The 23,176-nt window shown below is 38.6% G+C and overlaps 1 protein-coding gene across 13 annotated transcripts in view; it reads left to right on the top strand.

Annotated features, from left to right (window-relative positions):
• Window positions 1–23,176, top strand: part of LOC111188855 (NACHT, LRR and PYD domains-containing protein 12-like) — an 859,751-nt gene that overhangs the window by 192,122 nt on the left and 644,453 nt on the right. The window contains exons 15-17 of one of the 13 annotated variants that reach the window (XM_049472891.1): window positions 11,097–11,270; window positions 17,189–17,362; window positions 19,463–19,636. The exons of the other annotated variants lie outside the window; for them this stretch is intronic. Coding sequence (XP_049328848.1) covers window positions 11,097–11,270; window positions 17,189–17,362; window positions 19,463–19,636 — 522 coding nt within the window. The remainder of the gene's footprint in view (window positions 1–11,096; window positions 11,271–17,188; window positions 17,363–19,462; window positions 19,637–23,176) is intronic. 13 annotated transcript variants of the gene reach the window in all.

The raw sequence follows: 23,176 nt of genomic DNA, 5'->3' as shown, positions 1-23,176 counted from the left end.
TCATCTGGACAGAGGAGGCAGCACTGTGAGAGTCATGTTCTTTGATTTTTCCAGTGCTTTCAACACCATTCAGCCTCTCCTACTGAAAGACAAGCTGGTGGGGATGCAGGTGGATTCATACTTGGTCTCCTGGATCACAGACTACCTCACTGACAGACCTCAGTATGTCAGATTGAAGGACTGTACATCAGAGACTGTGGTCTGCAGCACAGGAGCACCACAGGGGACTGTGCTCTCCCCGTTCCTGTTCACACTCTACACCTCAGACTTCCAGTACAACTCTGAGACGTGCCACTTGCAGAAGTTTTCAGACGACACTGCCATTGTGGCCTGTATACGGGGAGAAAAGGAGGAGGAGTACAGACACCTGGTGAAAGACTTTGTGGCGTGGTGCAATAGAAACAACCTGCTGTTGAACACCTCCAAGACCAAGGAGATGGTGGTGGACTTCCGCAGGGCCAGGCCAGCCATACAGCCAGTATCCATTGTGGGAGTTGATGTGGAGATGGTGAAGACCTACAGGTATCTCGGACTGCATCTGGATGATAAGCTGGACTGGTCAGCCAACACAGACATCCTGTACAAGAAGGGGCAGAGCCGGCTCTACTTCCTGAGGAGGCTGGGGTCTTTTAACATCTGTCGGAAGCTCCTGCAGATGTTTTATCAGACTGTGGTGTCCAGCTGTCTTTTCTATGCTGTGGTGTGCTGGGGAGGAAGCATGAAGAAGAGGAACGAGATGCGTCTGGACAAGCTGGTCAGGCGGGCGGGGTCCGTGGTTGGTGTGGAGCTAGACTCTGTGGTAACGGTGGCAGAGAGGAGGACACTGCAAAAACTACTCTCCATCATGGATGATGATGGTCACCCACTGCATTTCATCATCATGGATCAGAGGAGCAGTTTCAGTGGCAGGCTCTTGTCACAGAGCTGCTCTACAGACAGACTGAGAGGATCGTTCGTTCCGAGAGCCATCAGACTCTTCAACTCCTCCCAGTGGAGCCGGAAGAGAGAGGACAGATGAGGAACGAGTCTCAATATGTGCTTTCTTAATCGGCCTTTTTTATCTGTACTGGAAAGCACCCTACACATCTACACATCTACACCCTGGGACTCTTTTGCCTTTTTACTGTATATACTGTTCATTTGCATCCCTGGACACTTGGCACTTTACTGTACACTCTGTACCTTTTCACTCCTGGACACTTTACTGTACACTCTGTACTTTTGCACTCCTGGACACTACACTACGCACCTTACTTAAATACAATACTTGCACAGGTTTATGTTTAATATTGTCATATCTGCTGATACCTTCTATACTTAAATTATTATTTTACTGCACTACCTCATATGTATGACTGATTACTTTCACACTTTGTATAGTTTTTTGTATTTATATATTTATGTATATATTTTTAAGTCTCAGTTTATAATTTTATAGTTTAGAGTCTTATATTCCTCACTGTGCTCTCTTATTTTATTTTACAATACTTATTGTTTGTTTCTACTGTGTACTGTTTGTTTCGACTGTGTTGTGTAACTGCTACTGGCTGCTAAATTTCCTTCGGGATCAATAAAGTATCTATCTATCTATCTATCTATCATCTATCTACTGACCAATGTTCATTACAGGGTGCATTACATGAATTGTCAAAATGTTCATAAGTTTGAAAGTACAGACATCCTCTGTGGCAGTTCCTGGTAGTTTTTTGTGGCTTTTAAATTGTTCATATCAATAACGGAATTATTTTGTACCAATCAATGTTAAGATATTTATTGTGATCATTTTTGCTGTATTATTCAGCATCAATCAAATGTTAGTAGTAACATGAAACATAAATGTTAATACATGATGTATTTTTTCTGTTGTTTTTTTTTTTTAAAGTTGCTCTTCTGAATGAGATCTACACAGATCTGTACATCACAGAGGGAGGGAGTGGAGAGGTCAATAATGAACATGAGGTCAGACAGATTGAAGCAGCATCCAGGAGACCAGCAACACAGGAGACACCCATCAAATGTAACGACCTCTTTAAAGACCAGTCCATCAGAACTGTGCTGACTAAAGGAGTTGCTGGAATTGGAAAAACAGTCTCTGTGCAGAAGTTCATTCTGGACTGGACTGAAGGAAAAGCCAATCAGGCTGTTCCCTTCATATTTCCACTTCCTTTTAGAGAGCTGAATCTGATAAAAACTGAAAAACTCAGTCTGGTGGATCTTCTTTATCAGTTTTTTAAAGATACAAAATACTTACAACCAGAATATCATCGTAACAAAGTCATGTTCATCTTTGATGGTCTGGATGAATGTCGACTTCCTCTAGATTTCCAGAACAATAAGAGAGTATCTGATGTAACACAGTCAGCCTCAGTGGATGTGTTGCTGACAAACCTCATCCAGGGGAACCTGCTTCCCTCTGCTCTCCTATGGATAACTACTCGACCAGCAGCAGCCAATCAGATCCCTCCTGACTGTATTGATCAGGTAACAGAGGTACGAGGGTTCAGTGACCCTCAGAAAGAGAAATACTTCAGGAAAAGGATCAGAGATCAGAGCCTTGCTGAAAGAATCATTACACACATGAAGTCCTCCAGAAGCCTCTACATCATGTGCCACATCCCAGTCTTCTGCTGGATCTCAGCCACTGTTCTAGAGAGGATGTTGGGTGAAGCAGAGGGAGGAGAGATCCCCAAGACTCTGACTCAAATGTTCACACACTTCCTTATCTTTCAGATCAAACACCGCAGCCAGAAGTACCAAAGAGAAAGTGATGTTGATCTTGACCAGACTAGAGAGATTATTATGGCTCTGGGAAAACTGGCTTTCCAACAGCTGGAGAAAGGAAACCTGATCTTCTATGAGGAAGATCTGAGAGAGTGCAGCATTGATGTCAGAGAAGTGTCCATGTACTCAGGAGTGTGCACCCAGATCTTCAGACAGGAGTCTGGACTTCACCTGGGGAAGGTTTTCAGCTTTGTGCATCTGAGTGTTCAGGAGTTTCTGGCTGCTTTATATGTGTTTCTGTCTTTCATCTCCAACAACAGAAATGTTCTACCTGGATTTTTAGATTTTTTTAAAAAGGTAACCATGTCTGACTTCCTGAAGAGAACCGTGAACAAGGCCTTACAGAGTGAGAACGGACACCTGGACCTTTTCCTCCGATTCCTTCTGGGTCTCTCACTGGAGTCCAATCAGACTCTCTTACGAGGTCTTCTGATACAGACAGAGAACATCTCTCACAGTAAAGAGGAAGTAGTGGAGTACATCAAGCAGAAGATCAGGGAGAATCCCTCTCCAGAGAAAACTATCAGTCTGTTCCACTGTCTGAATGAACTGAATGATCATTCTCTAGTGCAGGAAGTCCAGAAATACCTGAACAGAGAAGGTTCCAGTGATCTCAGAGGAGTTAAGCTCTCTCCTGATCAGTGGTCAGCTGTGGCGTTTGTGATGCTGAATTCAGAAGAGGAGCTGGATGAGTTTAATCTGAAGAAATTTGAGAGGTCAGAAGAATGTTTTCTGAGGCTGCTGCCAGTGGTGAAAGTATCCAGGAAGGTTGAGTGAGTATTTTCATTATTCAATGTTTAATCTGTGCTGTTTTATATTTTGTAATATTGATTAGTCTTTAATTTTATTGATTATTTGTTGAAAAACTAAACATATCAATCAGGGGTGTGTTTCCTGAAAGTGATCACTATTAGTAAATAACAAACTAACTAGTGCAGAACCTGAGAGAAGAACAAGTCAGTTCTACAAGTATTTCCCAAAGAGCTTTTCAAACCAAAACTTAACAAAAAAAGTTCCAAGAACATCTTTGTTGATTCCACCTCTGAAACACCTCAATAAAATCACAAACACTGATTCAGTTCTGCCAAGTATACATAAATAATTCACTATTATGCTTTAAAAAATCAGAAAAGTGTTGGATACATACTCTGAAATTTAAATAATACAATAACATATTTAGGCATTATATAATATTTGTAAACACACACATGACTATATAGATAAACAAAAAATCCATATTAATGATAAAACCTATTATTAAAACAATACTTCTAAAACGTGTACACAAAAAATAATTTGGTCCATCAACCAAATCGTTCACTCAATCACTCCAACCTCCAGCCTATAAATACATAGTTTGGGATAGAAATATCACTTCCTTGCTTATATGAGGAAGAATGGCCAAAACAGGAAGTAAGAGATAACAACACTTCACTAAAGATGAAATTAACATCTTGTTGGTGTTTTATGGTTGGGTTCATTCTATTAAGTGATCTCAATCAATCAATCAATCAATCAATCAATCAATCAATCAATCAATCAATCAACCTTTATTTTCACTAGGGAAAAACATTGAGGGTGACCCTCATTTACAATGTTGCCGAGCCGTTATAACATCAAAGGGATCGAATACATTTAATAATAATTTAGAAATAATAAGAAATAAAATGGTAAAAAAAATAAAAAAAATTAAAATTAAAACTAATTTTAAATAAAAAAATAATTAAAATGTATATGTAAAACAGAAAATTCTAAAATTCCATAAAAAAAACTTTAACACGTAAAAAGTAAAAAATGTATAAAATATAATAGAAGTAAATAGATAATAGCAAAAGTAAAGTAAAATGTTAAAAACGATAAGTGATTAAATTAAAAACTGTGAATGAACTAAGAACAAGAATGAAAATATAAAACATTAAAACAAAAAAAAAATAAGTAATACTACATAAACAAAAATGAATAAATACAAATAAAAAATTATATAAAATAAAATAGAATGAGAAAAAAAGATAAACTAATAAAAAAAATAATTTAAAACCGTCACAGGCTTTCTGATGGTGATTAGAATATAAAAGTTTAAAATGATTCAGTGAGAAATGGCTTTTAATATTTCAACTTCGATATTCGTTTTTATAAAAACAGCTTCTCCACCTCCTCTTGATTTTCTGTCTATTCTGTAAAACATGAAATTGTCTAAAGCTACATCAGTGTCACTTACATGATGCCTGAGCCAGATTTCTGTCAGAATTAAAATATCGGGATCAGCCTGAGCACTTAAAATTTTCAATTGGTCCATTTTATCTTTTTGCAGTAGGCTTCTGATATTTAGATGCAGAATTCTAAGACCCTTTCTAAGTTTAAAACTATTAAATCATGGGGGGTTTAATAAGAGGACACAATTGAAGGGGAGTGTAAATTAAGTTATTTGTATGGATAAAACTGTTAAAATGCTTTGCATTTTTTCTTTTTGTGATTATGGAAAGTGCTGGTCCTAGGATTGTGCACGGTGGCTATTGGTAAAATTAAATGAGTATTCTCATTTTTAGGCAGTCATCTAAGGTTTAAAACAGAGTAAAATATGTTGTGCCCTAAAATCTGTGAACCGAGACTGCTTGGATGGATTCCGTCGTGCCTGTAGAACGAGGGACGGTTCCATAACAGGTTAAAATTGTCAATAAAAGCCAGGCCATATTAGTATCAGTCCTGATCAAACACATGCAAAATGTGACCTATAACTAATACCAACTACTCAAACCAATAAATAAACAATTAATAATGAGTAAGCAAATGCAGCAGCATTATTGCACAGTAACATCTCGATCACTGCACTTGCCAGCCCATGCCAGTTAGAGCTTAGATTCAGGTCGGGCTCAGGAAAATCATCTGTGATGTGTCTGTTTTTAATGCTATTTTTATTTTATAAAAAGCTATGCATTATAATCACAATATAGCAGAGTAACAAATCAAACTGTTAAAAAATATGTTGCATCAGATAGAATGTTATAATCACGCAGCTCTGGCACTGTGCGCACGTGAGCTTCTTACGCACTGCAGTGCGGTGTGCAGCTGCTAATAGTAATAATATATTTTTGTGTTTTTGCACTTTTGCACCGGGCTCAGGTCGGGTCAGGCTGGATTCTTTGGGGCCCGATTTAAACTCTAATGCCAGAACACAAGCCAGAGTGTACTGCCTCAAACTGCACCCTTGAGTGACCGCTAACAAAGCGCTCGGTGGTCGTGCTGTGTGTGGGGTAAACAGCCCGGTCAAATTTAACAGTTCAGCCTGTAACACAGCCCCACCACTGCCGCCTCGCTCCCCCACTAATCTCCACTCTAACCTCACATTGCGACCAAACCCAGCGGTGCCGCTGCTCACTGATCTGAGACCGGACCGGTGTTCTGTCGATTTGTGCTACCCGTCAACATGTGCTACTCAGTGTCTTTGCGCATGCGCCGAACCACGGTTTTTAAATGTTTACATGTGTTTTTATACAAATTTTGTTTTCCTTAAGCGAATTATATAGTATAAAATAACTGGAGTATTGTGCTTTAGTGTTACGAAATTACAAAGGGCATTTCAAATAAAAAAAAGAATAAAAATATATAACCCTTAGCTTATATTTACCCTGATTTACTGCTTTAAGCCCATGAGATATCCTACCTGTACTTCAGCTGGGAGTATTCTCTAACTCAGCCATACTTCATATCCTGCCTGCTGTTTTATTTAAGTAGCTTTTCTTATAGAAATCAACAGAACAGCGGCGCTGTGCTGAATCACCCATATCTGGGTCTGAAATAGAGCTGATGCAGGACAGCGGGAGCGGAGCTGCTTTCAGTCTACATCTCAGTCATCGGGCTGCTCTACTCGACCGTGATCAGCTGCTGTCACCACTAACCTTTCCTTCAGATCCAAATAAATTCCTCATCCAGTCCTCCCCATTTAGCTACTAAATCTAGGAACTAAACTAAATCACCCTCAATGTGAGCACTACTGCTATCTCAGCTGTTGGTCATGTTTAATTTGCGAGCTGCAAGCACAAGTCATGTGTGCTAGTATCGTGAACGATATTATATCGCCCACCCCAAACCGATACGTTATAATAAAATGTGTATAGTGACAGTATCTTCTGCCTGACGGCATCAGAGCGAAAGGTCCGTGTGAGGGATGGGTGGGGTCGTCCACAATGCTGGTGGGAGATGTGCTTTCCTCAGTCTCCGCAGGAAGTAGAGGCGCTGCTGGAGCTCTCCTGAAGTCAACAACCATTTCTTTGGTTTTATCCACATTTAGACATAGGTTGTTGGTTCTACACCAGTCTTTCAGCCACTGCACCTCCTCTCTCTATGCTGACTCGTCGTTCTTGCTGATGAGGCCAGCTCCAGTTGTGTCATCGGCGAACTTGATCATGAGTCAGCAGAGTGAACAGCAGTGGACTGAGCACACAGCCCTGGAGGGCACCGGTGCTCAGTATGGTGGTTCTGGAGGTGTTGTTTCCAATCCTGACTGATTGTGGTTCAGGCCCAGCAAGCTCAGTTTTTCAATCAGATGCTGAGGGATGATGATGTTGAATGCTGAAATCGATGAACAGCATTCGAACATAGCAGTCTTTGTTGTCCAGGTGGGTGAGAGCCAGGTTGAACGCAGTTGAGATGGCATTGTCTGTTTAACTGTTTGGACGCAAACTGCAGTGGGTCCAGTGAGAAGGGGAGCTGTTTTTTTATGTGCCTAATGACCAGCCTCTCAAAGCAGTTCATGATTATGGGGGTAAGTGCAATGATACGGTAGTCATTAAGGCAGGACTCTCGAGAATTCTTTGGCACAGGGACGATAGTGGTGGTTTTAAAACACGTTGGCACGACTGCATTACTCAGAGAAATGTTAAAAATGTCTGTGAGTACATTTGCGAGCTGTTCTGCGCATCCTCTGAGCACTCTGCCAGATATGCTGTTTGGTCCTGGGGCTTTCTGTGGGTTGACTCTGATTAGAGTTCTCCGCACATCAGCTGAGGACAGGCACAGTACCTGGTCGTTTGGAAGAGGTGTGGTCTTCCTTGCAGTCTTGTGGTTCTGTGCTTCAAACCTTGCCTAGAAGTTGTTCAGCGCATCTGGAAGAGAGGGATCACTGTTACAAGCAGGTGGAGGTGTCTTGTAGTTGGTGATGGCCTGGATGCCCTGCCACATGCGCCAAGTATCAGCAGTGTCCTGGAAGTGGGCGTGGATTTTCTTTGCGTAGGTGTGCTTTGCCTCTCTGATGCCCAGAGAGAGCTTGGCTCTAGCCGTTCTGAGGTTGTCACTTGCTTCTTGCGTTGGAGAGCAGGATGGATGGATGGATTTTGCAGGTGTAGGAGGGTCTCCTGGTCATAGATGTTGGTGCCAGTTGCTCTGATAGCAAACTCTTGCATGATTGCGAGTGTAGATCGGATTTTTAACAACAATATGAACCAAATAGCATAATGTTTTGCTCCCGGCTCACGCCGCCAACAGGACAATTCTCAATTCCACAGCTAAATCAATTAAGGTGTGGATGAAGGACCACCAGATCAAGACCCTGTCATGGCTAGCCCAATCTCCAGCCCTGTGTTACACCTTAGCCTGTGTCTGTCCAATGTCTTTCCTTTTTTTTGGTTCCTTCCTGCTCCTGTCCTCTGTTCTCTTGTTTACCTGTCATGTTTCCCAGCCATGTGCTACTGTTGTGTTTTGGTCTTGTCTCCGACTTAGCCCGGCCTTGTAATCTGTAACCCCTCCTGTCTCATTTGTTACTCTGCCCCCCTCATTACCTCCACAGGTGTTCCTAGTGTGTGCCTGTGTATAAATACCCCATGTGCTCCTTTGTTCTCTGTCGCGCTTTTTGTTTGACTGTGTCCTGTTACTCTGTCCAGATCGTTTTTATATGTTTTGTTTAGCCTCAGACCTGCTGTTTTTTTTTGTCATAGTGTTTTGTTCTTTGTTAGTTTCTACATGTCTAATAAAAGTGACTTGCACTTGCATCCGGCCTCCTCCTCCTTCGTGCTTTATGTAACACGGAGGAGGAGGCCAGATGCAAACGCAAGTCACTTTTTTTTAGGCACACACTAGGGACACCTGTGGAGTTAATGAGGGGGGGGCGGAGTTACAAATGAGACAGGAGGGGTTACAGATGACAAGGTGGGGCTAAGGCGGAGACAAGACCAAAACACAACAGTAGCACATGGCTGGGAAACATGACAGGTAAACAAGAGAACAGAGGACAGGAGCAGGAAGGAACCAAAAAAAAGGAAAGACATTGGACAGACACAGGCTAAGGTGTGACACCCTGAACCCCATTGAAAACCTCTGGAATGTAATCAAGAGGAAGATAAATGGTCACAAGCCATCAAACCATGATGAACCTTCAAGCAGTGTGAAAGACTGGTGAAGAGCATACCGAGACACGTGAAAGCTGTGATAAAAAATCTGGGTTATTCTACCAATTACTGATTATGAATTCTTCTAGATAAAACTTTACTATTGTTGTTGTTTCTAAAAAAAATATGAACTTATTTTCTTTGCATTATTTGTGGTTTAAAAGCTCTGTATATTTTTGGTTAATTTGTATTTCTCATTTTCTGCAACAAATGCTCTAAATTACACTAAAACAGTAAAATATTGTTATTTAGAGCCTTAGACATAAGTATCACTAGTGATTGTTAAATTGTCCTTTCTTTGTTTTTTGTTATTTCTCTGTTTGGTTTCATCACCCAAATGCAGTTTATTTACTTGTGAGATGTTCAGTTTATTTATTTATTTTTTTTGCCATATTAGCTCTTCCTCCTGCAGAGCTCCTCTCAATTTTAGGAACTACCAAGAAACCAGCACCCTGAGATCTAAGTAATCACGATGGTTCATAATAGGAGATAAGGTCCTGTAAATACTCAGGAGATGAGCCCGTGTAGGGCTTTATATGTTAACAGGAGAATTTTAAAGTCTATGCAGAATTTGACTGGAAGCCAGTGCAGTGCTGATAGGACTGGACTAATATGCTCAAATGTTCTAGTTTTATTAAGGACCCTGGCTGCAGCATTTGAACTAGCTAAAGTTTATTTAATTACTGCAGTAACATACTGACAGTAGTGCATTACAATAATCTAGCCTTGAGGTAATGATTGCATGGACTAATTATTTTGTTCTAGTAACATTAGATATGTGTTTATCGAATGCTAGATCTGAATCTATGATAAGTCCAAGGTTTTTAGCTGCTGAACCAGGTGTGACGGAAACGTCGGACAGATTTAACATCAAGTCTGATCATTTATTTCTAGCAGCTTTGGGGCCTAATAGGAGAATTTCTGTTTTATCATTATTTAATAGGAAAAAGTTGTGAGACATCAGTGTTTTCACATCTTTTACACATTCCTCGATTTTCTTTATTCTCACTCACATTTCTTGATCAGAGGTTTAATTACCTCTGTTTTAATGACTTTGGGTACATGCCCCAGGGTAAACGATGAGTTTACTATCATTAACAGAAGTTTAATTATATATGGCTGTACCTGTTTTAGTAATTTTGTGGGAACTGCATCAAGTGTGCTGGTTGTGCTGTTTGATGATGAGATAAATTTCTCTAGTTCTAGCTGTTGAAGTGGGAAAAAGACTTCCATCCTAACTTCAGTAACAGAGTTTTGTTCTATATCAGCCACACCAGATGACATATTTATCTGTTGAATTTTATCCTGAAAGTTTTCAGTTTCTTCCAGTTTAGTTGATCGATATTATTATTTTGTACTAACTGCTTTAAGGTACATTTCATTATCATTTCATATCAAAGAATTATCATTTCTTTACACCATCTAAAGTAGGCTGAAAGGTATTTTCTAAACAACTGATTAGTTTGTCTAGTTCTAATGAGTCTGCCAGACAGTGTACTATAGTTGAAAATCAGGAAGTTTAACAGTAAGTGACTAAGAGACTATGTGCTATGCTGCATGAAAGTAAGGCGACATCCTCCTGCATGGACATCTATTTAGCCATCTAGCTGTGTGTGTGAGTGTGTGTGTGTGTGTGTGCGTGTGTGTGTTAGGGAGGAATTCCATATTTTTTTTTTTATACTTAGGCAATTTTTTATTACTAAGCAAACAAGAAAAAAGTTCACTTCAACACCTTCAGTTGCACTTATTTTAATTCACTGACTAATAATAATAATAATAATAATAATAATAATAATAATAAGAAGAAGAAGAAGAAGAAGAAACAGAATAATAATCATAAAAATCTCAAAAATATACTACTACACCTCCTTCCTAAGGGGTGTGTGTTTGTGTTTATATGTCAGTGTTTCTAATGGATTATCATTTCTCTCTCAGGCTGTGGTGGTGTAATCTATCAGAGAAAAGCTGTGCAGATCTGGCCTCAGTTCTCAGCTCAAACTCCTCAACTCTGAGAGAACTGAACCTGAATTATAATAAACTGCAGGATTCAGGAGTGAAGCTGCTCTCTGCTGGACTGAAGAATCCACACTGTAAACTGGAGAAACTGAAGTAAGATCATCAAAATACAACAAACAGAGCATCTCACCTTCACACACACACAACATACAAACACACACACACATACAAACATGATCTCTTAAGCAAATTAAGATACCAGGTGGATACCAGGTGGAGAAGTGGAGACAACGTGAAAAATATAGTTTGGGAGGGAATGGGGTACTGCTGTGTTTTTTGTTGGTGTGAATGGCTGGAATCTGAGGTTCATTACCTGCCTGGTCTTTAGTCAGTTCTGGCCAGATACTCTAAGCAGGCTTTATTAAGATCTATTCTATGCAAAATGGAATACTTCCTGTTTAGTTGATCGATATTAATATACATTTCTGGGTAACTGCTTTAAGGTATGATTTTTTTCATTGTATCGTGGTTCAAGTATTATCTGTCCCTCTTTTTTGTGTTTAAGGGGAGCTACACCATCTAAAGTAGGCTGAAAGGTATTTTCTAAACAACTGATTAGTTCTAATGAGTCTGCTGGACAGTGTACTATACTTGAAGATCAGGAAGTTTAACAGATAGTTAATCCATCCGTCCATCCATCCATCCATTTAAAGAAATCAGAATTTGCAAATTTACTAAACAATAATGATAGGGGCAGCTGTGTGTGTGAGGGTGTGTCTGTGTGTGTGTGTGTTAGGGAGGACTTTATCTGTGTATTTTTTATACATAGGCACATTTTTAATTTGTAATCAAGCAAGAAAAAAGTTCACTTCAACACCTACAGTTGCACTTATTTTAATTCACTGACTAATAATTCTCTGTTTGGTTTCGTTGCCCAGATGCAGTTTATTTACTTTTGACATATTTGTGTTCATACATTTTTTGCAATATTAGTTCACTATTTTATGTTTTTTGGTTTTTATCTCATGAAATTCATTAGATTACATTTTTGTAAGTATGTTGGGTTTGGTTTAGTTCATTTCTATAGGTGCTCCTGGCACGTCTACACCCCTGCTCTTTAACACGCGCACAGATGAGAGTTTTTTTGTAATATTACTTTATTGTTTTCTACTGTTGTGTAGAGTTTTTCATTTTTACTTTTTGAAATTCGTTAGATTATATTTTTGTTAGTATTTTGAGTTTAGTTAAGTTGGTTATTTTCCATTTCTTTCATTCACTGCTGCAGGCGCATATACTGTTGCATGAAAAAGTATTTGCCCGCTTCTGATGTCTACTGTTTCTTCTTTTTTTCATACTTAATTTTTTCCAATTATCAAACAGACTTTAATATCAGACACTTGAGTTAATATAAAAAGCGCCTTTTAAATGATGATTTTATTTATTAAAGGAAAGAAAAATAGCCAAACAAATCTGGCCCTGCGTGAAAAAAGTGTTTAATAAATTAACTTTGATTAATCACACTTTTGGGAAACTTTTTGAAGTCCAATTTCTCTAGCCACAACCAGGCCTGATTACTGCCAAAACTGTAATATCAAGAAATCACTAAAATAGAACCTGTCTGACAACATGAAGCAGATAAAATATCTCAAAAAGCAGCACATTATTATGCCCCGATGTTAAGAAATTCAAAGACAGGCAAAAAAACTAAGTAATTGATCATCTATCAGTCTGGAAAAGGTAACAAAGTTATTTCTAAAGCTTTGGGACTCCAGTGAACCACAGTGAGAGCTATTATTCACTAATGGAGAAAACATGAATCACTGTTGATTCTCAGGAGACCAGCTGACCACAATTATACCAAAAGGACATGGACAACTCATACAGAAGGTCACAAAGTAACCCAGAACATCATTTAAGAACTGCAGGTCTCACTCGCCTCAGTTAAGGTCAGTGTTAATGATTCAATGATAAGCACACAAATTTCTTAAATATTCTTTGGACATGACAAAAGTGGAACTTTTTGAAAGGTGTGTGTCGGGTTTCATCATAATTTCATTAAAAGAACATCATACTAAATGTAAAACATGGTCATGGTAGTGTGATGGTCTGGGGCTGCTGGATAACTTGCTGTAATTGATGGAATCAGGAATTCTGCTGTTTACCAGACAATCCTGAAGGAGAATTTCTGTTTGTGACCTCAAGTTTAGGAGTACTTGGGTTCTGCGACAGGTTACCTTCTGAATGGCTTAAAAAAACTCAATGAAGGTTTTTGGAGGGTCTAGTTAAAGTCTGATTGAGATATTGTGGATGATCTTAAACAGGACGTTTATGCTGGAAAATCCTCCAATGTGTCTGAATTAAAATAATTTTGTAAAGAAAAGTGGAACAAAATTCCTCCACAGAAATGTAAAAGACTCGTTTCCAGTTATCAGTAAAGCTTGAGTGCAGTTGTTGCCGCCAAGAGTGGCACAACCAAGTTATTAGGTTTAGGGGCAAACACTTTTTACACACGGCTAGACTGGATAGTATTTTCCTTTTAATAAATAAAATTATAATTAAACAGTGTTTTTTTATATTTATATATATTTATATATGTTTATATTTACTCAGGTTATCTTTGTTTGATAGTCAGAAAAATGTAATTATGTCAAAAAAAGCAAAAACCCAAGAAATCTGTAGGGGGAAAATATTTTTCACACCACTGTACTATGGCCTGTCGTCAGGTAGTCTACAATCCAGGAGACAAGGACGGCGTCTGCTTGCACTGTTGTCAGCTTGTCACCCAGAAGATCAGGCTGAATGCTGTTAAATGCAGTGAAGAAATCAAAAACCATGACCCTCACAGTGCTGACTGATCTGTCTAGGTGAGCATAAACTCTGTTGAGCAGGTAGATGATGACATCCTGAACTCTCAGGCAGGACTGATAGTCCAGTAGTGAGACCAGTGACACATACCAGCAGTGCAGCGGTGGAGCAGAAGAGTGAAAGAAGCACTTTTATGGTGAAAAAACAAACCAAAATTCTCTACTAGCATGATTTGAGAGAGCACAGATTTATTAAGTTACCTTGTAAAAATATTTTGGAAAGATAAACAATAATTAAAAAGAAGCAAAAAACAAACAGAAGCTACTGTAATTTCATTTATTCAGGGAAAACATCTATTCAGACTAACCTGTCCCTATGTGAAAAAGAATTTGCCCCTAAACCTAATAACTCGACTGTGTCACCCTTGGTGGCAACAACTGAAACCAAGAGTTTGTGATAACTGTTAATGAGTCTTTCACATCTCTGTGGAGGAGTTTTGCTCTTCTGTAACACTGATCTTAATTGAGCCAAGTGAGACCTGCAATTCTTTAGATGTTGTTTTGTGTTCTTTTGGAGTAATTTTGTGGGCCGGTCACTCCTGGGAAGGTTCACCAGTGTTCCATGTTTTCTCCATTTGTTAATAATAGCTCTCACTGTGGTTCTCTGGCGTCTCAAAGCTTTAGAAATGACTTTGTAACCTTTTCCGGACTGATAGATGATCAGTGTTACAGTAAATTTATGGGGGGGTTAAATGATGATTAATCATCAAATCAAATTAAATGTATTTTTGTATAGCACTTTTTACAATTGATGTCACAAAGCAGCTTTACAGAAACATTAAACATAAAAAATACAGAATACAGAACCCCCAGTGAGCGCGGAGGCAAGGAAAAACTCCTTAGAGCTGGAGGAGGAGGAAGAAACGTTGGGAGGACCAATACGCACATATAAGTGGTACCCAACCCACCACTGGTCAAATGACTTTTAAATTCATTTTAAAAGGTCTTTATATCCTGGAGTAAAGCAGCACTACTAATGGAAGCAGTTAGAGTTCATGTAAGCTTGGATGTAATCTGTAGTGGAGAGTAAGATGGATGATGAGCAGCTAATCTGTGGTGGGTGATGGAGAAGAGCTGACTTCAGAAACTTCCATCAGTCTGGATGGACAGGGGACATGAGAGCCTGGGGGTCCAACATCCATCGGTATCGGGTCAGACAGGTGGGCAGTCAGTAACTCGGAGGAGCAGAGAGATGGAATTAGTTTTAACTGGATTTGTGTAAATCAGAGAATATAAAACAGTATCAGAGTGTGGCTAATGACTCCGGCAGAACTGAATAAAACAGCCTAACTAAAGGTAGAGAGGCAGAAGGTAACATAGACACGGAGGCACCCTGAAACACCAGCATCCACCCACTTCACCCTCCACAAACCTGAGTGACCGTGTGCAGTGGGAGAACAGCAGCACCAGCATCTCAGTTTACCTACAATTCCCTCTGTCCATGAACCCCTGGATCTGCAGACTTATCTAAAGAGAGAAACATTAATGACCAAAAGCTAAACTAAACAAGTAACTTTTCATTCTATACTTAAAGATTGAGACTGTGTCTGAGTCCCGAACATATTCAGGGAGATTATTCCAGAGTTGAGGCGCTTTATAAGAGAAAGCTCTTCCTCCTGCAGAGCTCCTCTGAATTTTAGGAACTACTAAGAAACCAGCACCCTGAGATCTAAGTAATCATGGTGGTTCATAATAGGAGATGAGATCTCGTAAATACTCAAGAGCGAGTCCGTGTAGGGCTTTATACGTTAACAGGAGAATTTTATAGTCTATGCGGAATTTGACTGGAAGCAGTGCAGTGCTGATAGGACTGGACTAATATGCTCAAATGTTCTAGTTTTATTAAGGACCCTGGCTGCAGCATTTTGAACTAGCTAAAGTTTATTTAATTACTGCAGTAACATACTGACAGTAGTGCATTACAATAATCTAGCCTTGATGTAATGAAGGCATTTACTCATTTTTCGGTGAAAAAAAAAGCTGTTCTAGTAACATTAGATATGTGTTTATCGAATGCTAGATCTGAACCTATGATAACACCAAGGTTTTTAGCTACTGAACCAGGTGTGACGGAGAAGTCGGCCAGATTTAACATTAAGTCTGATCATTTATTTCTAGCAGCTTTGAATTTCTGTTTTATCATTATTTAATAGGAGAAAATTGTGAGACATCAATGTTTTCACATCTTTTACACATTTCTCGATTGTCTTTATTCTCACTCACATTTCTTGATCAGAGGTTTAATTACCGTTGTTTTAATGACTTTGGGTACATGCCCCAGGGTAAACGATGAGTTTACTATCATTAACAGAAGTTTAATTATATATGGCTGTACCTGTTTTAGTCATTTTGAGGGAACTGCATCAAGTGTGCAGGTTGTGCTGTTTGATGAGGAGATAATTTTCTCTAGTTCTAGCTGTTGAAGTGGGTTAAAAACTCATCATAACTTCAGTAACTGAGTTTTGTCCTATATCAGCCACACCAGATGACATATTTATCTGTTGAATTTTATCCTGAATGTTTTCAGTTTTCTATCAAAGAAGTCCATAAAAGCGTTGCTGGTGTGAATGGCTGGAATCTGAGATTCAGTACCTGCCTGGTTTTTAGTTAATTTGGAAATAACACTAAAGAGGCCAGATACACTGAGTGGGCTTTATTAAGTTCTTTCTATATTTGACAAGACTGCCTTTCCATGCAGAATAGAACACTTTCAGTTTAGTTGTTCGAAATTATTATAAATTTTGTACTAACTGCTTTTAGGTACGACTTTGATCGTTGTACCATGGTGCAAGCTTTTTTGTCTCTCTTTTTTGTGTTTAAGGGGTGCTACACAATCTAAAATAATAACTTTCTAAACAACTGATTAGTTTGTCTAGTTCCGATGAGTCTGCTGGACAGTGTACTAGAGTTGAAAATCAGAAAGTTAAACAGTAAGTGAGTAAGAGAAATCAGAATTTGCAAATTTACTAAACAATAATGATAGAGGCAGCTGTGTGTGTGTGTGTTTGTTAGGGAGGACTTTATCTGTATTTGTTTTTTTAAACATAGGCAGATTTTTAATTTGTAATCAAGCAAGAAAAAAATGTTCACTGAGTAATGAGAATAAGAAAAAAAATAATAGTATATAAAATATACTAATACACCTCCTTCCTAAGGGGTGTGTGTTTATATGTCAGTGTTTCTAATGGATTATCATTTCTCTCTCAGGCTGCAGGAGTGTAATCTATCAGATAAAAGCTGTGCAGATCTGACCTCAGTTCTCAGCTCAAACTCCTCAACTCTGAGAGAACTGTACCTGAATTTTAATAAACTGCAGGATTCAGGAGTGAAGCTGCTCTCTGCTGGACTGAAGAATCCACACTGTAAACTGGAGACACTGTGGTAAGATCATCAAAATACAACAAACAGAGCATCTCACCTTCACACACACACACACACACACACACACACACACAAACATGATCTCTTATGCAAATTAAATTAAGCAGCTGTGCTCGGTCCAGATTAGGCCGCCGATATTTGCAAAAAATGCGTATCGATATCGGATCGGAAGGCACAAGAAAATGCCGATCCAGACTCCCGATCCAGTTTTTTTCACAGTCCGATCCGGGTTTTCCAGCGCACTCATTTAGATAATCCATTCCAGTTTTAGCTGTGTTTTCGCCAGTGAGAATAAAATCCGGTCCACATTTTTCAGCACAACTTCAGCAAACAAGCATAGCATCTCCCCGGGCCGGGAAAGATGAACTCCGGTCAGACCGGCTTGAGGCAGCGTTTGCTCCCTTTATGAACAGTTTTTTCTTTGAATTTAATAAAGTTTTCTCTCTTAACATTATGATGTTTGCTTGTTGTGTTTTTAGTGTCATTATGCTTATTGTAGTATCACATCTCAACTAGTGGGTATGGGTAAATTTCACAATTATTTGCAAATAAAGTTTATGAAACATGTTATGTTTCTTATTTATGCAACTAAAAGGTAAAACTGTGTGAAACGTAACTTATTTTGATAATTTAGCTTTAATTGCTTATAAAAAATATTTATTATATTATGGTTACATTACTAACACAGGAGCAGGCTGACACCTGAGCATACTGAAATGCTCGTCTTTGTAAAAAAAGAATCTCCCCATCATGCTCGGACTGCAGGCAGGGCAAACAGTTGGAATTGAAGGGAGTGTGTAGATGGGATGGAGCAGCAAAGTGTGGAGGAGATTGGGGAGTAGAAGGCATTTTGCTTTTAAATGATTTTTTAAAGCTTTGGTTTACACTTGTTCAAGAGCACTGATGAGTACAGCAGTCAAGAGTACTGATGCTGTTAATAGACTATTTTCTACTCAGTTTGTGTGTTTTGCTTTTTTAATACAATTTACAATATTATTTGCACTTATGGCTTTTTAAGCCTTGGTTTACTGTCGCCATTTCTGTTTGCTATTTATTATTTTGTCTATTTTGAGTTTATTAATTGCTAAATAAACAGGTCGGTTTCTCCTTACCAACCATTGTGTATTATTCAAACAAACCTAATTCAGCTGGCTACTTGTTATCAAGAGTAAAACGCTTTTCAACATGAGTTTGACAACAAAGTAAGTTGGCTAAATAACTTTAAACTTTAATACATGCTCGGATAGGCCGGTATCGGTATCGGCCGATATCGGTATTGGATAGGAAGTGCAAAAAAAAATCGGTATCGGATCGGAAGTTCAAAAAGCTGGATCGGGACATCCCTAGTCCAGATACCAGGTGGAGAAGTGGAGACAAAGTGAAAAATATAGTTTGGGAGGGAATGGGGAACTGCTGTGTTTTTGTTGGTGTGAATGACTGGAATCTGAGGTTTATTACCTGCCTGGTCTTTTCTATATTTGACAAGACTGTCTTTCCACTCAGAATGAAACACTTTCAGTTTAGTTGATCGATATTATTATAAATTTTGTACTAACTTAAGGTACGAGTTTGATCTTTTTACCACATTGCGAGCTTTTTCTGTCTCTCTTTTTTGTGCTTAAGGGGAGCTACACCATCTAAAATAATAATTTTCTAAACAACTGATTAGTTTTTCTAGTTCCAATGAGTCTGCTGGACAGTGTACTAGAGTTGAAAATCAGGAAGTTTAACAGTAAGTGACTAAGAGACTATGTGCTATGCTGCACGAAAGTAAGACAGCATCTATCTATCTATATAAAGAAATCAGAATTTGCAAATTTGTGTGTGTGTGTGTTAGGGAGGATTTATCCATATTGTTTTTTTTATTATACATAGGCAATTTTTTTATTTGTAATCAAGCAAGAAAAGAGGTCACTTGAACACCTACAGTTGCACTTGTTTTAATTCACTGACTAGTAATAATAAGAAAAAGAATAATAATAATACATAATAAAGAATATAATAATTATCTGAAAAATATACTAATACACCTCCTTCCTAAGGGGTGTGTGTTTGTGTTTATATGTCAGTGTTTCTAATGGATTATCATTTCTCTCTCAGGCTGGCTGGGTGTAATCTATCAGATAAAAGCTGTGCAGATCTGGCCTCAGCTCTCAGCTCAAACTCCTCAACTCTGAAAGAACTGGACCTGGGTAATAATAAACTGCAGGATTCAGGAGTGAAGCTGCTCTCTGCTGGACTGAAGAATCCACACTGTAAACTGGAGAAACTGTGGTAAGATCATCAAAATACAACAAACAGAGCATCTCACCTTCACACACACACACACACACACACACGATCTCTTGAAAAATATAAATTTGGAGGGAATGGGATACTGCTGTTTTTTTGTTGTGAAAACATTGTTTTACCATATACTTTCAAATTTTTTCAGCTTAGCAAATACAACATTCTTTTAGAAAAACAACAAAAAATTACTTTTTATTCCCACTTTTATGGGTGTTGACACTTAATTAGCGGGTGTTTAAATACTCCTAAAAATGAGTTTTTTGCTTACTGCTTCTGTGCCGTTCAGACGCTTCTCTGCTTAGCTCTGCTATCTCTGCTATCTTTCATACTTTTCTTTATTTTTAGACATTTTCGAGCTACAGTGTCTGAGCTCATTATTTAGATTAGCACTAGCACTACCATATTTTGTTTCTTATTTTATTTTTTTCTAGTTTCTTTTGGACATTTTATAGTAGAGCCATAGGCACAGGAATCAGAAAAGTTTCTGTAGAGTGCTAAAGAAGAAATCTACAAGATGCCTTCTTGTGTGGGTTCAGAGCACCAGTGCTGCCAGAACTGCTACAATCTTCTACAAAGAATGACTGTTTTGGAAAAAATTCGGTCCTTGTTATCAGAGTTTAAGGACTGGCATTTCTGCGCTGTTCGAGGACCATCGGAGAGTGGGAGTGCTGCCAGCGGACAACAGGTTTTTAACGGAGCAGCGAGCAGTGGAGACGAACAGAACTGGACCAGCAGATCATGTGGACATCCATAATGTGAGTACAGCTGAAAGATATGGGCAAAACCAGCAATGGGTTAGCACTGGAGCTAAACCCAAACGGCATGCCACATACAGCTCTGTAGTATCCTCCACTCCTGCTAACATAGCACATCTGGCTAATGCTAATGCTAAAGCTATTGCTCGGAGATCACAGAGCACAGAGCCAGAGGAAATCAGTTCCAGTCACTTAGTTTGCAAAACAGATTTGAGCCACTGCAAGACCTTAATGACTTTTTAAATACCAGCCAGTATGATTCAGAAAGAACCAGAAGATTCAGCCATTCAAAACACCCCAGGAGAGCCACAGGGCTCAGCAGACACCCTTGTTTTGGGGGATGACTCTGTTCATGGCATGAAAAATAATCAGAAACTCATCGTTTGATGTGAGCCAAACATCACAGTTTCTGAACTGAATGAGAAGCTTCCAGGTTGGAAAGAACGATACAAAGAAAGAGGAGTCTGAGGTGTTAAAAGAGACTTTAATGATCTTTTTACCACACTGCGCAAGTTCAACATCCAGACATTCATCAGTGGTCCTCTACCTGCAAGGGGCTGCAATATGTTCTCTTGGCTGTTGGCTTTAAAACATTTGGCTTCAGAAAACCTGCAGGTCAAACGGACTGAACTTCATTGACAATTTCAATCTGATTTTTGGGAAGAGAGTTTTTCAGGTGAGATGGACTGCACACCAACAAGAGGGGAGTCAAATTCCTGTCACAGAACATCATTTTTTCTCTGTGCAACTTCTCTGTTCCCACTGGTGAAGACACGTCAGCTTTAACACCCAAGGACACTGTCTGCACTACAGAGACACAACATCCTCCCCCCCCAGAGACTGCGGAGTTATCGGATGGGAGCCATGTTCTTCTGTTCGCTCTCGACTTCTTCACCAGCAGGAGCCCCTCCCACCTCACTCCACCATAAGGGAAGAGGCCGCCACAAGTAATCCAGCAAACTGATATCTTTTGGGTCCGTGCTGCTACAATGGTGATGTCAGCAGTACATGTTTTCAAAACAAGTACGGACCCTGTGTGCCAGTTATCTCCCCCATTCCAGTTCTTGTCAGAAGCAGAAAGAACAGGGAGTATAGGTCAGATAATGTGAATATATCCAACCTGCAGTATGTAAATTGTAACCCACAGTCTTTGGAACAAAACGCACAGGGTATTAAATTAGCTCTGCTAAATATCAGATCTCTTACTAAAAAGTCTTATCTAATTAATGATTTTATTACAAATTATGGGCTTGATTTTCTGTTTTTAACAGAGACATGGTTAAATTCTTGTAGTGCTGAAAGTGTATTAATTGAGTCGGCTCCACCAAACTTTAACTTTTTAAATGTCTCACGTACCGGCAAGAAAGGTGGAGGTGTAGCTATGCTGTTTAATGATACATTCCAATGCAAGCAGTTATCACTTGGAGACTCCACATCTTTTGAATATTTAGGTGTAGTTTTAAAAGGGGCACCAAGAATATTACTAGTAATTGTCTACAGGCCTCCAAGGTACAATGCTGATTTTATTGATGATTTTACAGATATGCTGTCTTTTATTTCTACTGAATTTGATCATTTTATTATTGCTGGTGATTTTAACATTCACATTGATATTCCCAAGGATAATTATACCAGAGAACTCTATGGGCCCTATTTTAACGATCTATAGCACACTTGGTAATTGCGCTCTGCGCAGCTAGATTTAGGGGCGTGTCCTGTGTCTTTGGTATTGTTGCGCAGCTCCAACGGCGCAAAAGGGTGTGTTTTAATTCCCTTAATTATTCATGGGTGTATTTTGGGCGCAACATGAAACCAATCAGTGTGCCAGTATCCATCCCCTTTAAGACACAGCTGCACGCTGACTTCTGTTCGTTCCTATTTTAACAGCGCATAGGAAATTGCGCAGTCACGCTGTGCAGATAAACCAGCAACTTAGGCAAGAGTAAAGTTATTTTATTCTTTATTCTGTTTATTGTTTATATAAAAACTGGGTTTGCAACACTGAATATTAATCAAGCAATCGATTATTTACACCGGAGGGGGACCCTCATTTACAGTTTAAAAGGGAGTCAAAATATTTTAAAAAATAGAAATAAAAACTGACATTTACTATAGATGAATAAAATATATACAAGGAAAAATAGGACATTTTAAAAACATCATAAAAATTGACATAAAAAGTAAAGAATTTTTATCTTATGAAGAAAATAATAATAGCAGTGAAAGTAAAGTAAAATGATAAGAATGATAAGAGATTATCAAATTTCTTTCAATAAACTAAGAACATGGGAATCATGGGGAATATATATAATTTGATTAATAAAATAATTAAAATAATTAAAATGAATAAAAAATAAATAATATAAAATATAAACTCATTAAACACAATCACAGGCTTTCTGCGCAGAATAATAAAAGTTCTAGTTAGTTTCAGTTTCAAATCATGAAAACAGCTCATCAAAACCTCAACCTCTCCTTTATATTTGACAATATTTGATGAACTTACAGGTCCTTACTTGTTTTTATTTAACTGAACTGAGTTTTATATTGTTTGTAGCCTCGCGCTGAATTCAGTGAAGCCAGAAAGATTAGGTACAAGAAAAGGCAGATAAATGACATGACAGCTGAACTTTTTGTGAGCAGAGTGTGCTCTGCACCATGCAAACCATCAGACTCTGTAGATACTCTGCTGGATAGTTTTAACTCAAAAACTGCTAGAGTTTTAGATGAGATTGCACCAGTTAGAGTTAAAACCATGCCATGCAAGCAG

The sequence above is a fragment of the Astyanax mexicanus genome, unplaced genomic scaffold (genome assembly GCF_023375975.1).
Source record: "Astyanax mexicanus isolate ESR-SI-001 unplaced genomic scaffold, AstMex3_surface scaffold_31, whole genome shotgun sequence".
NCBI classification, from domain to species: domain Eukaryota; kingdom Metazoa; phylum Chordata; class Actinopteri; order Characiformes; family Acestrorhamphidae; genus Astyanax; species Astyanax mexicanus.
The sequence above is the reverse complement of the archived record's forward strand: the minus strand, read 5'-3'. Positions and strand labels throughout refer to the sequence as shown.